The sequence below is a fragment of the Manduca sexta genome, chromosome 19 (assembly GCF_014839805.1).
Source record: "Manduca sexta isolate Smith_Timp_Sample1 chromosome 19, JHU_Msex_v1.0, whole genome shotgun sequence".
Lineage (NCBI taxonomy): Eukaryota > Metazoa > Arthropoda > Insecta > Lepidoptera > Sphingidae > Manduca > Manduca sexta.
This window is the reverse complement of record NC_051133.1, coordinates 9,169,656-9,189,319: the sequence shown is the minus strand read 5'-3', so window position 1 is coordinate 9,189,319 and position 19,664 is coordinate 9,169,656. Positions and strand designations below refer to the sequence as shown.

Sequence of the window (19,664 nt, the reverse complement as noted above, 5' to 3'; positions counted from 1 at the left end):
TAGGACGCTGAAAACATTAATCGCTATCATTATCATAATCAGGAGGCTCACCATAACTATATACTTATAGTAATAGTCGTGTACTTATGTAGACTATGTAGTCCTCTCTCAAAGATTCCTTGATCTTCATGTTAAAAGAAGGTTGAATCCAAAAAGTTCCTGAGGCTTTATTGAAAATCTACTGCATAAAAAGTAACTTTTTTTTATAACATCTAGCCGAACCTAACATCTAGTCTGACGATGTTTGATAACATCGTGATACGTGTTGTCAATTTACGGTCCAAGGATATTAAAAGGATATAGCTAACGATTAATAATTGCGAAGGTAAATGTAATAATAATAAAGAATATAATAGTGTTATTACGAACAATACGCAGAGATACATTATACGTAGTCTGCTAATTATGGTATAATAAGCATAGGTCAATTTGCGGTTTATTTTTATTAAGTAATATTTATTATAACACAGTTAACGCTTGCGTAAGTTTTTATAATTTATTAATAATGATTTTTCTTCTTACAATGTAATAATACCTTACCGATTATACAACTGCAACTTTCGTGCTATAGTAAAATTCATCGCTCACTACATTACGAATTTAAATTATAAGAACTAACACAATATATTATGCACCTTGATTATATTTGATCTACCCCTTTTATTGAATTATTGATTACTTAAATCTTTGTGCATCATTTTTAATTAGCTTTTATGATCAGATTTGAGATTATATAAGACTGTATATGTAAGCAAAATGTTATGCAAATATAATGAACTCTTTTGAATTTGAAAATTATAAAGCTATATAACTATTTTATGGTGTGATTTGTCAGAAAAAAATGCAAGGTTAATAAAGAAATAAAGTAATAAATATATCTATTTACAACGTATAATGTTTTTGATACATAATTTGTTGGTAATTTCCTTATTAAAATTAACAATATTTTTACGTGATTCCGGTATCTTGTCAGCTTAGCCAGTCGAGTAAAATTTAATATCAATTATCCAGTTAAAAAAATTTTTTCGTTATAAAATATGAGCACATCATAAATGACTTGTTTGTGTGCGGCAATTTTTTTATGACTTCTATGTTTTTTTTATTTTAGATCAGGGGTCCCTATTCCGTCTACGGCGGTATATCCGTCTATTTGCAATTATAGGCGTTCTAATCGAAGGGCAACTTTGATAGCCGTTTAGGTAAATAGGGGTTTGACTCTATAACCTATACTGCCGTGCTAAGCGCAATAGCAGTACGTCAGGGAAACCTTATTTCGAAATAATCGAAGTTTTGTAAAGATAGTTTTGTATGTAAAAATGAGATAGAGAATCTCTTTAAGCTTTTTTTAAACAAGTTCTAAAGAAGATACCGTTACTTGGTAAGTTCGGATGGGTATTTCTAGGTATCTGACGACATAAAAATTAAGGTGTTTTTTTTTTAAAAAGCACTTTTGAGCTTACTACGGCAGTATATAACTATACATGCTGTCCATTGAATAGAACAACTGTTATTGCAAAAACATTGATGCGCCCTTATACACGGAATGGGGCCTCCTGACCTTAACTCATTTTAAACCATTTGGAAGAACCATTTATATAAGGTTAATTACGTTTGACGTAGTTATGTACAATTATATATTATTTTGCTTTGTTCCATAAAACCGGTACAAGTCTTAATTAATACTCAACAAGTATTCTATGAGAATCATACGCCTTATAAAAAAACATTTATACATATTTGTAATTGCCAGACATTTCTGAGTCGTTTGTTCTAGGTTTTTCATCTCTTGGATTTTTTTTATTAAACTTATTTTTTATAAATAGAAATAGTTTAGTTATTATGAATTTTTACTATTATGAATTTACACACCGTACACAAGGTGTTAAAATAAGTCGCCACAGTGGCCTACGTAAGAGTGTCGCATTCGGGGTTCAGCCTGTGTATATGCGGTTCCAAAAGGCCGGCATAATTGTGTCGACTGCCGAGGGGTAATCATTTCTCGGCAGTCGACATTACCTATATTGTACTCCACTTCACTTACCACCGGGTGCAGAAGGATCACTTTGCAGTGCACGTATAAAAAAAAAATATAAATATTTTATATGATTTAGGTGCTGTGTTTACTTACCTGTACCTCTATATATAATGTTTTGTTATATTGAATTATCATTTGTATCTGTAGGTAGTTGTATAAGTAGCATTTGAACAAAAAGCTATTGTAAGCTATGTAATCACAAGGTTTAAATTGTGTTACTTAGTTGATGCAACTTTATTGTAAATAAATGAACCCTAAATAGCTTTAATTAAAAACTTGCTAATTCTCACTTAGATATGATTACCTTTCAAACGCCGATATATTAAAACGTGTAGATAGATAAATCCCTGTAAAGATTAGCTATGGGACCTTTTGAAATAAAGAATAAATAAAATAACTTACCAGGAAAGCAGGACTATAAGCAACGTCACAACTACAAGTGCTCGATCATTGCAATCTGTTTCTTCCGCATCAGGAAATAAAGCACCAGTTTCTAATTCATTATCACTTCTAGATCTTGAGAATAAAGACAGAATGCACAATATGAGAAGATATACTGGTATAACAAGAGCGATGCAGGCGAAAACTATTATGAATGCAAGGAACGTGGACTCCACCTTGATGGCCTGTAAATAAAGAAATTTTAAATATGTTATTTCTGGGTTTAAAGAATTTGTTCTCATAAAATTTATAGTTCACTTACAATGAAATATAAATAAATATATTCATGATTTACATTTTTTTTATTCAGGCTGCTGGATAAGCAATCTATTGCTAAAGCATGCACACATATTTTTTTAGTTTATTTTTAATAAAATAAATATTATTACATTCCTTTAATTCGTTAGGTAAGCTATTATACAACTATACTCCTTCAAATAATATTGTTTTCTTCACGTAATTAATTCGAGCATTGATAATATTAAATTTCTAAAGATCAGAAAACCTAAGCACCTATTAAATGCCTTCGACAATAATTGTTTCATTTATTTGCGATGTTATTTGAAATGCTATCGTAGAATTTTTAAACGCTTAATATGTTTCACGAGTTTAATAAAAAAATATTTTGACCTAGTAAAAACAGAGTGTACCCCCGTGAAAGCGGACGTATAGAGCAACATGGTTAAGAAATTACGACCAAGCTCCTGAATTAAGATTAGAAAATTCATAAAGTGATTAATATACAAAAAACAAATTTGATGTACTATTATGTAATCTATATTATTATAAAGTGGAAAAGTTGGTGATTTTTAGGGCACAATCTCTGAAAATAGTAAATAGTTTTTGAAAATTCTTAAATGCTATGAATATAGCTATATAATTTTATCTCTTGTCAGTCGGCATTCTATTAGACCCCACTCCATTTACCATCAAGTGCAGTAGGGTCACTTTGTTGTGCACCTATAAAACAGTAATCATAATAATAATTAGTACTAAATATATACAATTATACCAACTCTAATTACGAAATATGTAACGCCGCCAAGTTTTTATCGCCTATTCAGAAAAATAGTAATAGCATCAAACATTTTTTTTAAGAATCTTTACGGAAAATACCAGTTAAAATAAACTGGAACACGGCAACGACATAAAATCCGATGTAATTAAGGAAAGACCAACATATCTCCCGAGAAAGAATAATGTTCTCTACAACAAATAAGTACTGGAATCCTAGTTGTAATTGGCCTGTAATGGATCTATTACACTCAAGTCTCTGAATTCTACTATTAATGTTCTGGATTTTTCCTCGTGGACTTGTCATTGGTCTATTACATTTATTTAGATGATTTAACGTGTTAACTATTGGAGGTTGTTTTAAGACATTTTATTTGATGACTGCAAATGTTGAAGGTTATATATGTATCAATTTAGCTGGCAGATATTGTATTTATTATATTGGTTTCCATAACGATGAAAAATAAAAAAAAATGACTTACTGTTATACATTCGATATAGTGTAACCTTTGCAAATCTATGCATAATATACTATAAAACAAATCCCGTTTTCTGTCTGTCTGTATGTTATCGATTTTCTCAAAAACTACGGAATTTATGAAATTTGGCCAGAAGATAGTATAAGACCCTGAGAAAGTTATATGCTATCTAACCCGGGAAAATTTATAGCGGGACTTTTATCCCCGGAAACTCCTTCACGCGGGCGAATCCGCGAGCAAAAGCTAGTAGTAAATAAATATTTCCAATGATATATCGAGGTTTCTGTGTAGTCCAGTTAATAAATTCTAAAAGCGTTATTTACTCTGCCACATACGCTAATTCTATTAGTAAATACCAACACGAGAAGGGATCTGGCCACATGACGAACATACATTATTATCAGAGTTCACCCTAGATGATAAGGGGTTGCTAGCGCGTTCGTGTCGTTTCGCGCGTTTCTCGGCTAGGTCTTTAAGCCAGGCTTTATCATATTGTGTAGCGATGCTTTCAAAGATAGTTTTTCGCCAGACGGCGCGGCATGATCCTGAGCTTGAATTTTCTAGCTCCTCCAGTCAATATCAAGGGTAATCAAATCTATCTATTAATTACTCTTTAGATGGGCACAGAAGCAATCGATAAATCACTATACAATGATGAATCACACTGTACTTTGAGTGAAGCATCTGACGCATACAATAAACATCAACAAAGAATGTGTAAAGCAGTCCAGGAACTATGGAAAAGGAACTGTCAACTACGACAGGTATTCGGACTAGTAGTTGAGAAGATAGAAACTCGACACTCAATTCAGAATTTTGAACAAACTGAATTTGTAGAAGAGTTTCTCGATCAGAGATCAGTAAACTGGTAGATAACACTGAACCATTATGTACTATATTCGATTGTCAGTTTCGACTTTTTTCCTTGACTTGTTGACCATTTAGGGCGTAATCGTTTGTTGTAAATGATTTTTAATAACCGACTGGAGTGTGATGCCAAAATAAAGAAAAACTACTGTCTGGTTTCGAGGATATCAACCTCTTGGGTGTAGTCAACATTCTCTAGTAAGGTAGGCTGGGATTTTCTGTCAAATATCAAAAGTTGGCTCTTATTTTTGCTTTCATTGTTTGAATTGTAATTCGCGTGCAGTAAAGCTGCCTTTCAGTATAAGTATATTAATATAAAACAAGGTCCCCCGCCCGTACATGTTTCTGAAAGCGACCAACTCAAAAACTACCAGTCGGATTATGATATAAATGTATGGAGATAGTTTGAGACGCAGGCAAAGGCATATTTTACTTACTATCCCGGGACAATATAGAGCGGGACTTTTATCCCGGAAAATCATTCACGCAGGCGAAGCCGCGTGCAAAGATAGTGCTAATATAAAAACGAATTACGTAAAAGGTTTAAGTCAAAACAATCATAACATATTGTGTCAATATGAGGTATAAAGTTACAGGGAAAAATATTGTTTTACGTATATTCAAACATATTCTGTTATATTTTACGTTGTAAAGCGCAAAAATATAAAGTGTATTATGACAATGGGTATTTATTTTCACAACCTTGTCATGTTAATAGAAGTGTGTCCGTAGATCATTATTCACGGTGTTATGATTTATAAATTATGATATAATTAATGTAGTTTTAACGGCCTGTTGTCAAGTTCGAAATTTAAAATTCGAGGAAGTAAAACTTGAGGGACCTCATTATTTTTTATCTGTTTCGCCGATGGTATCGCCGCATTAATAGTAATATCAAATTCGATCGTCGCATTTAACATTCAATTTATAACAGCATTATTCCTAAATTTTATTTTTTCTGCACCCTTCTATATAAACTTGTAAAAGAGGTACAAAGACTTTTGTTTAAATACTAGTAAATAGACTATTGAGCATATACCTACTTAAAACGTGTGTTTGAATATTTATGTACAATTTATTCATTAGTATTAGATAATATTTGAATACATCTTGAGCCAAGTTTAGGAAAGTTACTGATAGATCAAGGTTTGAAATGTAAAACTGTTTAGCATACTATGCAAAAATATGGTCGTCCTTTCAACAAAGAATAGTGTATTTATAAAAAAAAAAAAACGCTTATGACATTTTTATATTTAAATTTTTATTTTTCAACATTGGTATATAGTATAATATACTGATTACAAAGTATGGATAAACTAATTTGTAATTGGGAAGTCAAGAGAAGACTGCAGACAAGATTGAGTTTTATTAATTGATATTTAAGCTACAAACTTTAAAGTAGACGAAAAAAACAATAAGTGCCGTTAATTAAAATCAGTATTTCTTATTAGTCGCGTTTGTATCTAATAGCATTAATATTAAAATCTTGGTAAATATCCATAGGAATTGTATATAAAATGAAATAAAATGCAGCCAAACTTTTCGGGTGCATTAACATAAAAGAACGTGATGCCATGCAATTTTAATTGCTTTTTGTTATTCATTATAACGTTGCAAATAATTACAAGACAGCGTGTGGGCTTTTTCTATGAATAGAGATCGACAATACAGATTCAGCGTCTCGCGATCTCGGTTCAAAACGGACGCTTCGGGACATTGGATAACTAAGGATGGTTGTCAATATTTGCGAATCCAAATATTTTGTAGGTCATATTTATATCCGAAATAAGAACGACCTCTACCTGCATTTGATCACGCAATTGCAATTGATTGATGAGCAATTGATCACTTTATATAATTATGTAGTAAACTACCAAATCAACGTATTGACGGAAATATTACAAAATATATTAGAATGAAGCCGTCAAGGCGAAAGTCGTTTAAAAAACTATGCTTTAATTTCTCGCCATAGCAATCTATAAGTACCAATATATTACATTATTTTAAGTTTATTACAACCACGAAATTAGTTTGTCGAGAATCAGTAGCACAATCCAATGCACTAATTTTGAACATAATATTTAGTTAAGTATATTTTAACCCAAAAACGTAATAAAATTTCGTCAACGTAACCTTTTATATTAATAAAAATTCGATGTCTATCGCTCCCTAATACCTACTACTATAGCCGACCGTTACAAAGACACCCTATCCCTACCCCGCGGCCCCGCACACGTCCCGCTCGTTCTTTGCGGCCGCGCGGGCGGTGTGCTTGATCTATCAATTCTGCGTGAGCTTTCATTCATATACATCTAAAAAAGCCTAGTCGACGCCACGAGGTGTCGCTAGTAAAATAATAACATTTATTCTTTGACCTAACTCATTTTAAATAGGAAAATACGAAGTAGCTGTAATGGAACATTATAGATCGATAAACGTTCTACATTTTAGTCTAGCATGTCACCATTCGCAGATGACATTGACATTTTAAAAGGATCGCTTCCTGTAACACGAGCACTACGGGTCACCGAATGTTGGTAATGTATACCTAAAATGTTTGCTCCAATATCTTTAACAGCTTGTAGTACGTATTATAGCGTCTCTGAATATATTTAAATTGTATTTTTGTGTCCAAAACTCCTTGAACCGAGAAAATTTATTTGAATTTCGGTTTAATTTGAGTGTTGAAGTTTTGATTTTATATGTGAGCTGTATCTTAAATAAAATAAACTGGGATTACTTACAATTAAATACAAATAATCTCAGTACTAGTGCAAAGGCTCATTTTAATTCATCAGATAAAATAATAAATTAATTATTTATTTTCATCAATTAGGTGAACATAAGAAAATTTGATAATGCAATTGTAAGGTTAAAATAGGTCAATTCTTTGACTTATTCGGGTTATACTTTATATGATGGACACTTTAAAAGGTATTTCTTATACATTATTTTTTAATCTCCTGTATGTCTTTCATGAGGATGTATAAAGGTGACCTACATTTGTCTCTTTACATTTGAAAGGCAAAAGGTGTCACTACACCTGATGGTAAGTGGAGAGAGACCTAGTAAGGTGGCTTTGCCGTCACCGTGTAAATAAAATTCCAAAAAAAAACTTTTGCAGAGAATGGAGCTGTGAGCAAACGTAAGAATCTTAGAAAATGAATATGCGCGCGGACTAGAAATACAAACTTTTGACATTCTGTGACCATAAGAAAAACAAAATACTCAGTACTAGTTTATTTTATTTCGGTCGTTAATAATTTTGCCTTTCAAATGTAAAGAGACAAATGTAGGTCACCTTTATACATCCTCATGCAAGACATACAGGAGATTAAAAAATAATGTATAAGAAATACCTTTTAAAGTGTCCATCATATAAAGTATAACCCGAATAAGTCAAAGAATTGACCTATTTTAACCTTACAATTGCATTATCAAATTTTCTTATGTTCACCTAATTGATGAAAATAAATAATTAATTTATTATTTTATCTGATGAATTAAAATGAGCCTTTATAGTACTGAGATTATTTGTATTTAATTGTAAGTAATCCCAGTTTATTTTATTTAAGATACAGCTCACATATAAAATCAAAACTTCAACACTCAAATTAAACCGAAATTCAAATAAATTTTCTCGGTTCAAGGAGTTTTGGACACAAAAAATACAATTTAAATATATTCAGAGACGCTATAATACGTACTACAAGCCGTTAAAGATATTGGAGCAAACATTTTAGGTATACATTACCAACATTCGGTGACCCGTAGTGCTCGTGTTACAGGAAGCGATCCTTTTAAAATGTCAATGTCATCTGCGAATGGTGACATGCTAGACTAAAATGTAAGAACGTTTATCGATCTATAATGTTCCATTACAGCTACTTCGTATTTTCCTATTTAAAATGAGTTAGGTCAAAGAATAAATGTTATTATTTTACTAGCGACACCTCGTGGCGTCGACTAGGCTTTTTTAGATGTATATGAATGGTCAATATTTATATTTTCCGAAACTAATGCTTAGAACTGTTAGAACTTCTTTGTAGATTTTTTTTATACGAGCACGGCACAGTAATTCCTCTGCTCCAATATGTCGAGTGACTAGAAATGATTAGCCCTCGATAGTCGACACAATTATGCCGGATATATACAGGCTGATCCCGGAACGCGAGACACTTACGTGGGCGACTATGGTAGGTTTTAACCCCTTGTGTATGGTGGTAGTTATCCGGGTAGACATATAATATATTATACTACTACCAGAAAACTTAGAAAAAGAAATATAGAATGTGTGACCTTACGTAGTATATTACTCTATGTGTGACAGAATAATTTAAACTATTAGTTTGTCATGTTACTTTTGTACTGTGCCTTCTAGTCTTTCTATATATTTATTTAAAAACAAGTCTTGTTTCGTTTTTCTATAAAACTTAACAAAAACAAGGTAGATTTCTGAATTTTGTCATATTACACACACACACACACTCATGCCTTTTATCCCCCGGTAGGCAAAGGTGCAATTATTGCACCCACCATTTGCCTTGTATATTTCCGTCCCAAGATGTGATGAGGAACCCTACTATCGCCATATCGGGAGGAAATTACTGACACCGAGCTGGTACTGCGCATAAAAACTCAATCAGTGCTCGCCCGGGATTCGAACCCAGGACCTCAGAGCGGTGTTGTAACGTAATATAACGCCACCGAGGTAGTTATCATTTTATAATACTACGTACACAATCCCATTTGAGTTTCTGTTCTTCTAGTATTGTTAGGAATTAAATAAGTACCGAATAACAATAATTTTCAAAAATGCCAATTCGAAAAGTAAAATGTAGATAACTCCTTAAAGCTCTCAATAAGATAACAAATGTTTATTTACTCTTTAAATAGAAGAATTAATCTCGTAATGCCGTTTGCCCTTGAACTTTAATGTGTAAAATTTTAGATATCATCTAGAAATGGTGAAAGGAAATATTCCAAATAAGGAATTCGTAGTTTGTTCAAGGAAAGGCAATATAAATATATTTATGTAGATAATTAGTAATGTTCAAAGCACGCCTTTATAACAATTCTGAGAAGTCTTAAGTTTTATAAAATATATTTATCGTTTACGGTTAATTTTTATTAAAATATACAGGAAAGAAAGATATAATTTGCGCCTGCATTGTCTTTCACCATCTCCTTTGCTTTTCCTTTAAATATTTTTTAGACCAGAAAGCACATATTTCTAATAAAGGAAGTATTTTTAATCACCTATTAACATAAGGACTACCTTTTCCTAAAAATAAAGATAAAAAAAAATACCAATCAAACTTCAAACTTGTATTTACTATGCTCAAACTTGATTTTCCTATAACACGAAAATACTAACTTAAAATGTAATTTAATAATTCGTATTGTGTATCTCTCCTGATTGACCTAAAGTAAGTAATTAACCGACCGTATCATGAGTGGTTAGATGTTTACTTTTTATAAGCCGTCTCATGAATATGGAAACAAAAATAATAAAGATTCTGGACATAAGGTTGTTTTAATTTGGCACGATAATCCGATTCTTACTCAGTATATAAATAGAGTGCGTCGGAATAGTGTGGAGTTTTATTTTTAAAAAGATATTTTATTCTCATATTTAAATTATTTATTTTATAATTCAATAAAATGGCAAAAGTTTTATTGTTAGTGGGTTTAGTTGTATTTTACGTAAATAGGAGTTACGCAAAAGTAGCGCGTGAGTATATTTTCCTAAATATTTTCTTATTACAATTATAAACAATTTTATTTTATAAATAAAATATTAACAAAATGGAATGGAAAAGGAATTATAAGTGCTGATTTATTGTAAGTGTATTATGTAGTCTTTCATCTTGATTTAGTAAAATAACTAAAGAGAAAGAAGTCGTACTTGAAGAAAAATATAGATTAGTGGTACAATAATAGTTTCGATTACATAAAAATAATAAATAAATAAATATTGATTTAATAAATATATAAATATAAGGCGGATAATTATTTTTTATTTTATCGTTACAGCTGATTACATAGTACCATGTAAAGGACACACTCCTGAATGTCTTAAAAAAACAATTCAAGAAGTTATCCCATTGTTTGTGAAAGGAGTGCCCTCTTTAGACATAGACGTAATAGATCCCCTTAAACAAGACTATGTGGCCGTGGAACTTCCTGGAGGATTTAAAGTGGAACTTTTCGATGGCACCGTCACTGGATTCAGAAAATGCATTGTCGATTCCGTTTCGTGAGTAAATATTTTAGATTTATTTAGTATTATTAAATAAAATATTTCAAGATGTTTAGATTATTTTTTCCCGTGTTTCATTCATGAAAGTAGAGATTATAATCATTGATAAGATTGGAATGAGTTTTGTTACACTGATAGAGTGGGTCAGAGATTAATATAATATTATAGAAATTTTATAGAAAATATTTTATTCTGGAAAAGGTCTCTCATAATATGAGAGCTGCGAGCAACACGAAATAAGTTCTATTATAAAATAAAAATTAATAACATTAATTTAATTTGTTATTAGGATTATTTGAATTAAATTGCGGTAATATTTTATAATTTATAATGAGGTAAGATGTGTTGTTAATTTTCGAAATATTAATTTAATGTGTCCTTAATATTAATATGACCTCATGGAACAGAGACATTGGAAATCATGTTATGCATAAATGTGTAAATTTCAAAGCCGGCCAACTAATAAAGTAAATAAATATTTATTTAAATAAACATTATAATTAAAAGACTTATAATCTTTAGACTGGGAAACAGTAGTGAAAGGTGTTTTTTTTCGAAATGGAACCCAACACTGCATAAGTATAGGTGCTAATTTGCATTAATGCGGACTGCAAATCGTTCTAAAGACAATAATTAAATTAAAAGAAAAGGAAGACGGCAAGAATCGGGCTACATGGACCTTGCTGAGAAATGCCTAGAACACCTTTTCCATTTCTAAAGTCACGCGATGTGTTTAGAATTCTATGGAAAGATAAATTAAATTTCATTTTATAATCTTCTTTTACGTGTTACGTATCTTGTGTTTTTGACAAGTTGTTGACTAAACGACTATGAGAACTTAATTCATCTTTATGCTAACATTCATTACGTGAGAACTCAAGTTAAAATGACTTAATATTAATACTTTTTTCTGCATACTGATGGTTTTTTTGTATTAATTTAATGGACTATTTACATTTTAGTTATAATGACGGTGAGGCAAACTTGGATTTCCACTGCAACGTTACCATCAAAGGAAAGTACAAGGCTAAGGGTCAAATACTGGTTGTCGCCATCAACGGTGATGGTGATGCTAAAATTAGAATTGGTAAGTATCACTACATAGTACAAAACAAAGTCGCTTTCTCTGTCCCTTTGTCCCTTTGTATGCTTAAATCTTTAAAACTACGCAACGGATTTTGATTTTTTTAAATAGATAGAGTGATTCAAGAGGAAGGTTTATATGTATAATAACATCCATTAAATAATGGAGAAATACTGTTATTTTGTTATGTTATACCCGTGCGAAGCCAGAGCGGGCCGCTATGTATTTATATACAACGTTCACAGTTTTCTGTAGTGTGTTTAGTATCAGCATTGCACCCGTGCGAAGCCGGGGCGGGTCGCTAGTATATTCATAATACGACAAATAAAGAGAGTCAGATACACACATGCGCGCGCGCCTCTTATCCCAAAGTGGTAGGCAGAGACGCAACTAGTGCACTCAACTTTCGCCGGGTATATTCCGTCTTCATAGCGGAAATTGTACCAATACAACTATGCTACCGAAGGAGTCGATAACCTAGAATATCCGTATATTATATAGGTAAGGTAATATAAGATGCATTAAATTGTTTATCGCACAATACAAGTAAAATCATAGATTTAGGCAAATACGATTTGACAAACTTTAAAAATGAAAGATTTAAACCAGTTAAGGTTTATTTTACAAACGATAATGATTGAAATGATATGAAAATGAAATGAATGAAAATTTTATTCCAATTTTATACTTAAGTATAAAATTGGATTTCAGTATCGTATTATTTGGAAAATAATCGACACATAGCTTGATCAAGTTCTGCCACTTTTATCCCGGAAAATAATTTAGAAGGAACTTACTTCTAGAAACGACTATTTCGTAGGTAAATCGAGCGAAAGGTTGTGAATTATAAATTATTTGAATTCTTTAAAATAACCACCATTATCTAACAAACGACTATCAAAGAAAATACTTTAAATAAATAAACTATTCGATTCATTTCCTAAAGCAACATTTATAATGTAAAGGGAGAGAAAAGCCTTGCACTAGGATATACGTAAGCTGATTATGTAGGATTCATGCTGGTGTAGGAAATGTTATAAGACTGTGTAATTTATAGACAAACGCAAAATGCTCTTACGTAATAAAAATATTCTTAGCAAAGAAATACGTAGATGAATAGAATACAAAGAACTAGATACTCTATTATCTTGAACATAATAACTAGATTTGATGATGGAAACATCCATAATATAATTCTTTGTATTTTTTTTTTATTAATTACGCATAATTAAATATTATGAATCAAGCAATTATAAAATAATGTTCAGACATCTTGTAAAGTCTACCAACCCGCACTAGTCCAGTGTGTTGTTGTGGTGATGGTGGCCTAAACCCTCTAAGTAGTGGAGGAGGCCGGAGACAACGAATGGGCTATATAATATATACAATATAATGTAGAGCTGATGTAATATTTTTATTGCCATGCAAACATCTTAACCGAATTTCGATGTAATAAATATTAAATTAAGGTTCAGTTGGAAGTAAGATGATTTCAGAAACTATTACAAAAACGATTTAAATTATAATAAAAATAAAAGTCTTTTTCAAGTGTATAACCTTGGCAATCAATGAGAAGTTCATTGTAGAAATAAAATGTTAAGGCTTCATACTGGTCTATAAATGCTTAAGAAACTTTAAAATCATTAATTAATTCCAGTTCTATTATTATTATTCACTTCCATTCCTCATTAAAGTTTATGTTTTATAGTGTAAAAAGTAACTTGAATTTGAGATACAGATAATCACTACGATATTATGAATTTCAACCAAAATATGTTTTTTTATTGAATAGTTACTAACTATTTTTTGGCCTGACCTTTATAATTTCTAATTTATGTCATTTTCAGTGCAGTAATTTTTTGTCAAATTATTTAGAATTCGAGACACTTTCTATGTGTTCACTTTCTATAGTGCTTTAATTGTTACATTGTGAGCCAACATTATTGACGTTCCAAATTCGAAAACAAGTTATTGCTTTCTTAGACCATAATATTTAGTAACTACAAATTTAGATATAATCCGAATAAGTCCGATAAAACAAAATAATTACGAGCTAATCTATAATAAATCCTCGAAGTTAGATACCTTACTTCTTATTTTATTTTACTATCCTTCAACTTTACTTAATTCAATCATTTTCACAAACTTTCGCATTTATAATACTATATAATATTATAAATGCGAAAGTTTGTGAAAATGATTGAATTTTTGTTAAAAGTAAACGAAGTAACAACTGAACGGACTTAGATGAAACGGCACACGACTAAACCATGTTCTGGATTAACGCATAGGCTATTTATTATCCCGGGGATATACTGCCATGGGATATGATGGATTTTAATTAAATAGATGGCGCTAGTGTCGTATAGTATTTAGGAACTTTTGTAGCGCGAAAGGCTTTTCACGTGGGCGAAGCCGCGAACAACACCTAGCTATAAATAAAACGGGTTTTTGGTCAAATTCATTACACACCCAGCTTGTCTCGGGTCAAAATTCTTTATATTTATGTTAAATATCCTATTACTAATAGAATAAGCAGATCAATATTTTTATTAGATTATATTAAAAAAAGACCAATAGTATTAGTTATGAAAATCTGTACCACAAAAATAGGGAAATTATGTTCACATTTTATGTAAATTTGTTGTCCAATGATAAATATATCCAACGTTACTTTGTCTTAAACAAATTTATTATGTCTGAATTTATAATCAAATACCACATTGCATATAAAACGGCCAGTCGTTTATACACTAGTCCATTTTTTTTATAGAGAAATAAAAAGAACTATGTTGATTTTATCGAAACATGTTCTGACATAATAATTGGAATTAACATAAATTATTTCGAACTGTTGTTTAAAGTTGCGAATTAGGTATATTTTTTTTTCAATATAAAATATATAGTTTTAGAAAGGTTTAAGTTAATCGAAATAGAATTTATCAATTAAATTGGATCTATTAACGCTTTCTACGGCTTCATCACGGTCGTAACTCGCAAGTGAAGTTCTATAAAGGGAATACATTATACTCTTATTTAGTTATATAGTATTGACGTAAATAAATACATTGAGATCTACGAATTGCAAGGTCCGACCCTTCACACAAATAATAAAGAAAAACAATATTTGTTACTCAGGTGGCGCAGCGATAACTTCAAAAATTAAGTTCCATGATGTGGAAAGAGATGGCGTTGTATACCACGAAGTGAAAAGCTACGATATCAAATACAAAATTGAAGACAAAGTGACGTTTGCTCTAACCAATTTATTCCAAGGAAACCCTGAATTAAGTGAGTAAATTAAATACTTTTTTTTAACACTAACAATACCTTATCCTAAATATTAATAAAGCGAAAAGAAAATTTACAAGGAATAAAAAAATAAATGATATAGTGCAAGTATCTCTTATTATAATTATAATAAATGTCATTTACGTGTAAAGCGTTCAAAATAAAAGGTAAATTTATTTAATTTCGTAATAATCGAAATATTTCAACATAAAAGTACCTTTCGTTAAAATTTAAAAATGTACTTAATTCAGGTTAATACATCGCATTTTAAACTGTAATATAAAATTGGATTTGAAAAACCGCAACTTTTTCATAAAAAGCAAGATAGTTCACGGAATGACACTATTTTAATCATTTCAGGTCAAACAGTGCTGCAGTTCTTGAATGAAAACTGGAAACAACTTGTCGATGAATTTGGAAAACCAATCTTTGATAAAATCGTAGAAATTGCGTACAGCAAAATTGGTAAATTCTTTGAAAAGATTCCTAAATCTGAGTTATTTGATTAATTTTATTTGAATAATTGTATACTCTGTGATTAAATTGTGATAGGTATTAAATTTATTTCTCTTTTTAAACATGCTTTTGTATTACTGATGAAGTTGATCAACTCTTTCAAAAATAAATGTAGAGAATCATTGAAAATGATGTTGCCACTACTGGCAAAAATAAAAAAAAAACACATAAGTAAACTATAGTTTCTGAAAAAATGGCGATTATATTTTTTTTTGCGTTTCGTTATCAAGATACTGTTTGCTATCAGACCTATTGAAAAAGTTAATAAACGAAAATCTTTTTAATGTGCTCTGTTGTAAATACTTACATAATCAAACGCCTAAAAAAGTGTAAAGCGCATATTTTTCATACACGATAGTTTACTTAGGAACCATCAAAATTATTTTTAGTTACTAAGAAATTATAAGAAGATACCTAAACCAATTGAATACAAAAAACTTACCTGCAGGAACGAATATGGAAAAGTGAATTCACCCCAAACTATATCTTTGACGAGACCTGAAATACATAAACATGTAATCACTATTTTCACAAGTATGATTGAGGGTTACATTTAAAGTGTGGATATTTAATTGTTACTATTGACGAAAACAAATAAGAATATAATATAATTTGTCAGAAAACATAGTCACGAGGCGACACAATATTTAAGAGAAATAACTAATACTTGATAAAGGTATTCAATGTCTATTTCTTTTACTAGGTTGGCAGAAACGCACAAATATCACTTGACATAAAATATTACTAAATAAAAGAACGATTATGATCTTAACAATTAAGAATATTTGAAAGTAAATAAGCAAATTCGTTTACAGAATTAAAGCTGTTCGGGGTATATGGATAGATAATATGGTTACGAATTAAATCCTTATTAGATTATTGCGAACATTTAACAAGATTATCCTTTGCCATCCACCCCAATACGACGTATTTTTTACGTATAACGCTTTATAAAATGATGTTTGCAAAAGGTTATAAATATAGTAATATTTTTCAACATATTATTTGTCAGTTCAGATGAGATAACAATTATTTTGAAGTAAGACTTGAATTGTTTTAAAAAAATCCTTAATTAATATAATGAACCATCATCATTATCAACCACAGGAAGTTTATAATGTATATAGGCCTAGGTTTATATAATTACAAAAATTGACTTCACAACAAACCATTTGAAGGCTGATTTACTTGTGACTGTTTTGGAATATAAAAATACTGGTTTAACCTGAATTATTATCACACTAAAAATCTGATATGTTTCCGCTAAAGTTCACCGGACATTTAAATTATTATCCAGTCCAATGTCCACAGGAATAATTAGATATAAAAGAAGTAACTGGTTTTAATTTAGGAAATTAATTAATCCTAAACTTTTGTATACAGTGTGTCATAATCTTTGGTATTTAAGATACTTAATCTATTTGAATAATTTTATTATAGCTGGACTTACCTACTGGAAAATCGAACGGGTATATTAAGTAAAAAAACTGAGACATAAAACTGAAAGGGTGAAATGCGTCTTCAAGTTTCAACGATGGTATCAGATATGTTTCTCTCTGAGGAAGTTCGCTAAATCTTATCTTAGTTCTGTCCTTCGGATCGAACCAGTCTTCTGTGTAGCTCGTTACTATATCATCTTCGCTCATAATGTGATTTTGTGTAGTATTTTTCGCTACCGGCTCTTTGAAAACTTCTCTTGTTATCGGTATTACTTGCACAGTTGTTTGCGTTGATGTAGATTCGGTATTAGAAGAAGTAGGAGAAGAGAAAGAATAAGAAGACGCTTCTATTGGTGTAGAAGTAGGTGGAGTTGATATAGGAGATGAAGTTTCGTTTATTTTTTTAATGAAAATCGAATCTGGTTTTTGCTGACCGCGACGCTCCTCACTTTTACTATTTTTCAAATCGTTATACTTTTCTAACCATACTTTTATTGAGTCCGCATTTTTCGCACCAGCATTTCTTTTGTTCCAGAAACTTCCATTCAATTTCTTGCTATGTGTTGGCAAATCACTCCGAATGTTCTCCATGTCGGTATTTCTCAATATGTTGACTTGGTTCTCCCTGAACATAGTCTCTAAGCAATTATCCCACACTAAAGGCATAGCTATACCTGCATTCTCATTTTCTTCGTGACGCTCTAGCAATTCCATTTCATTGCTGCCAATGTTTTGATCAAATAACGAAATTGGATCAGCGTTTCCCTCGTTTTCATATTTTTTATCTTTGCTCTTTATCGTGTAAATTGTGGAGATTGCTTGGAAATTTTCTCGCGGTACATCATGGTTACTTGTTTTGCTGCCGCCTACATTTAGATTGTTTCCGCTGGAAGCTGCGGTAGTCGTTTCCGATGTCGGCCGGATTTGTTGGGTTTGCAAGGCAAAAAGAGCGGCGCCTCCTGGTAATGCATTTACTTCACTCTCCGAAGACAACTTGGTTATGTGTGTTTGCGGGCTGACTCGGTTTATGAGCAATATTACCGATAATAATGCAATCACGGCCATTACAACATTTTATTCCCATTTATTTACGACGCGAGTGTAAAGTGCGAAGAACCGGTGGGCGACTGACGGGGGTATGGGCCATCGGTCGAAGGATTTGTAGCACTTAGTAGTCTGCCCGGCCACGTTGCACAATCGTATCACGACCGTCCCACTACTTTTACTGGATTATGTAAAGAGTACAGACTAGCAACTCACCGTATGATATTTGAAATGTTATTTATTTTAAGAAGAAATGTAAAAAATACTCTGATGAAAGCGGAGATTAAATACTGAAGTTAAGGGAAACTAATAAGATTACTACATGGTATGTACAATTAACATTACATTTTTGAGATCCGACAAATGTTATGGAAGTAAATATTTTCGGTGTGTTTATTTTAAACTGAAAGTTAGGCTTCACATCATAAATAATGGTATCGAAATCTCGTATGAAAAATATACTTTACCGACTGTCTGGAATGTAAAACATTATATATTATTCCGTACGTCTGCTGAAGAAATCATACTTTCAGATATATTCTAACTGGAATACACAATGAGTGATGGTAAGTAACAATTTTACATGAATACTTTTATGTTATTGGCTATTACAGACCGAAAAACAAAGATTGATAAATATTCTTGTCAGCTGATATATTAGTGAAGTTCCATAGGTATTTCTATAGAACCATATTTTGAAACAGGAACTTTTTTTAAATTAACTATTGTTTGAGTGTAACATAATAAAACTCACACTAAAACAGCGTGGTAACATAATCACTAAACTAGAGTGGTAGAAGAGGGCCTAAACATTCTTAAAAGCAGACACCCATTAGTGGGACAGTATAAATACAGGGCTAATAATATTAGAAACAAAAAACCTCAAGACGAACAACATTTACACAAAAGATTAAGGTAAAGCCAAATAACGTCATGGATAATCCAGAACGTATCCCTAATACTTATTTAGGGAAGAATATCCTACATTCTTAAATCGTTAGTTTACGTGGCATGAAAATCAGCTTATTTACTTATAATTATGATTTATATTTAGTAAAATTGTAATAAATAAAAATAATGCTACTTTTTATATAAAACAACTTTACTATCAAGATGTCGTTTGCCGAAGATTTCCAAACGGAAGGCTTTTCCTGAAGCTTTCCAAACGGAACCTTTTAGAAACGATCTGCAT

General features: G+C 31.2%; 1 protein-coding gene across 1 annotated transcript; it reads left to right on the top strand.

The window, feature by feature from the left end:
• Positions 1–10,512: 10,512 nt before the first annotated feature.
• On the top strand, positions 10,513–16,047 carry LOC115441953 (circadian clock-controlled protein daywake; the record flags this gene model as incomplete). The annotated part of the gene is made up of 5 exons (XM_030166888.2): positions 10,513–10,570; positions 10,873–11,095; positions 12,061–12,185; positions 15,321–15,473; positions 15,834–16,047. Coding segments are annotated over 5 exons (708 nt in total), but the record flags the coding sequence as incomplete, so codon positions are not given.
• Between the last annotated feature and the right edge of the window lie 3,617 nt (positions 16,048–19,664).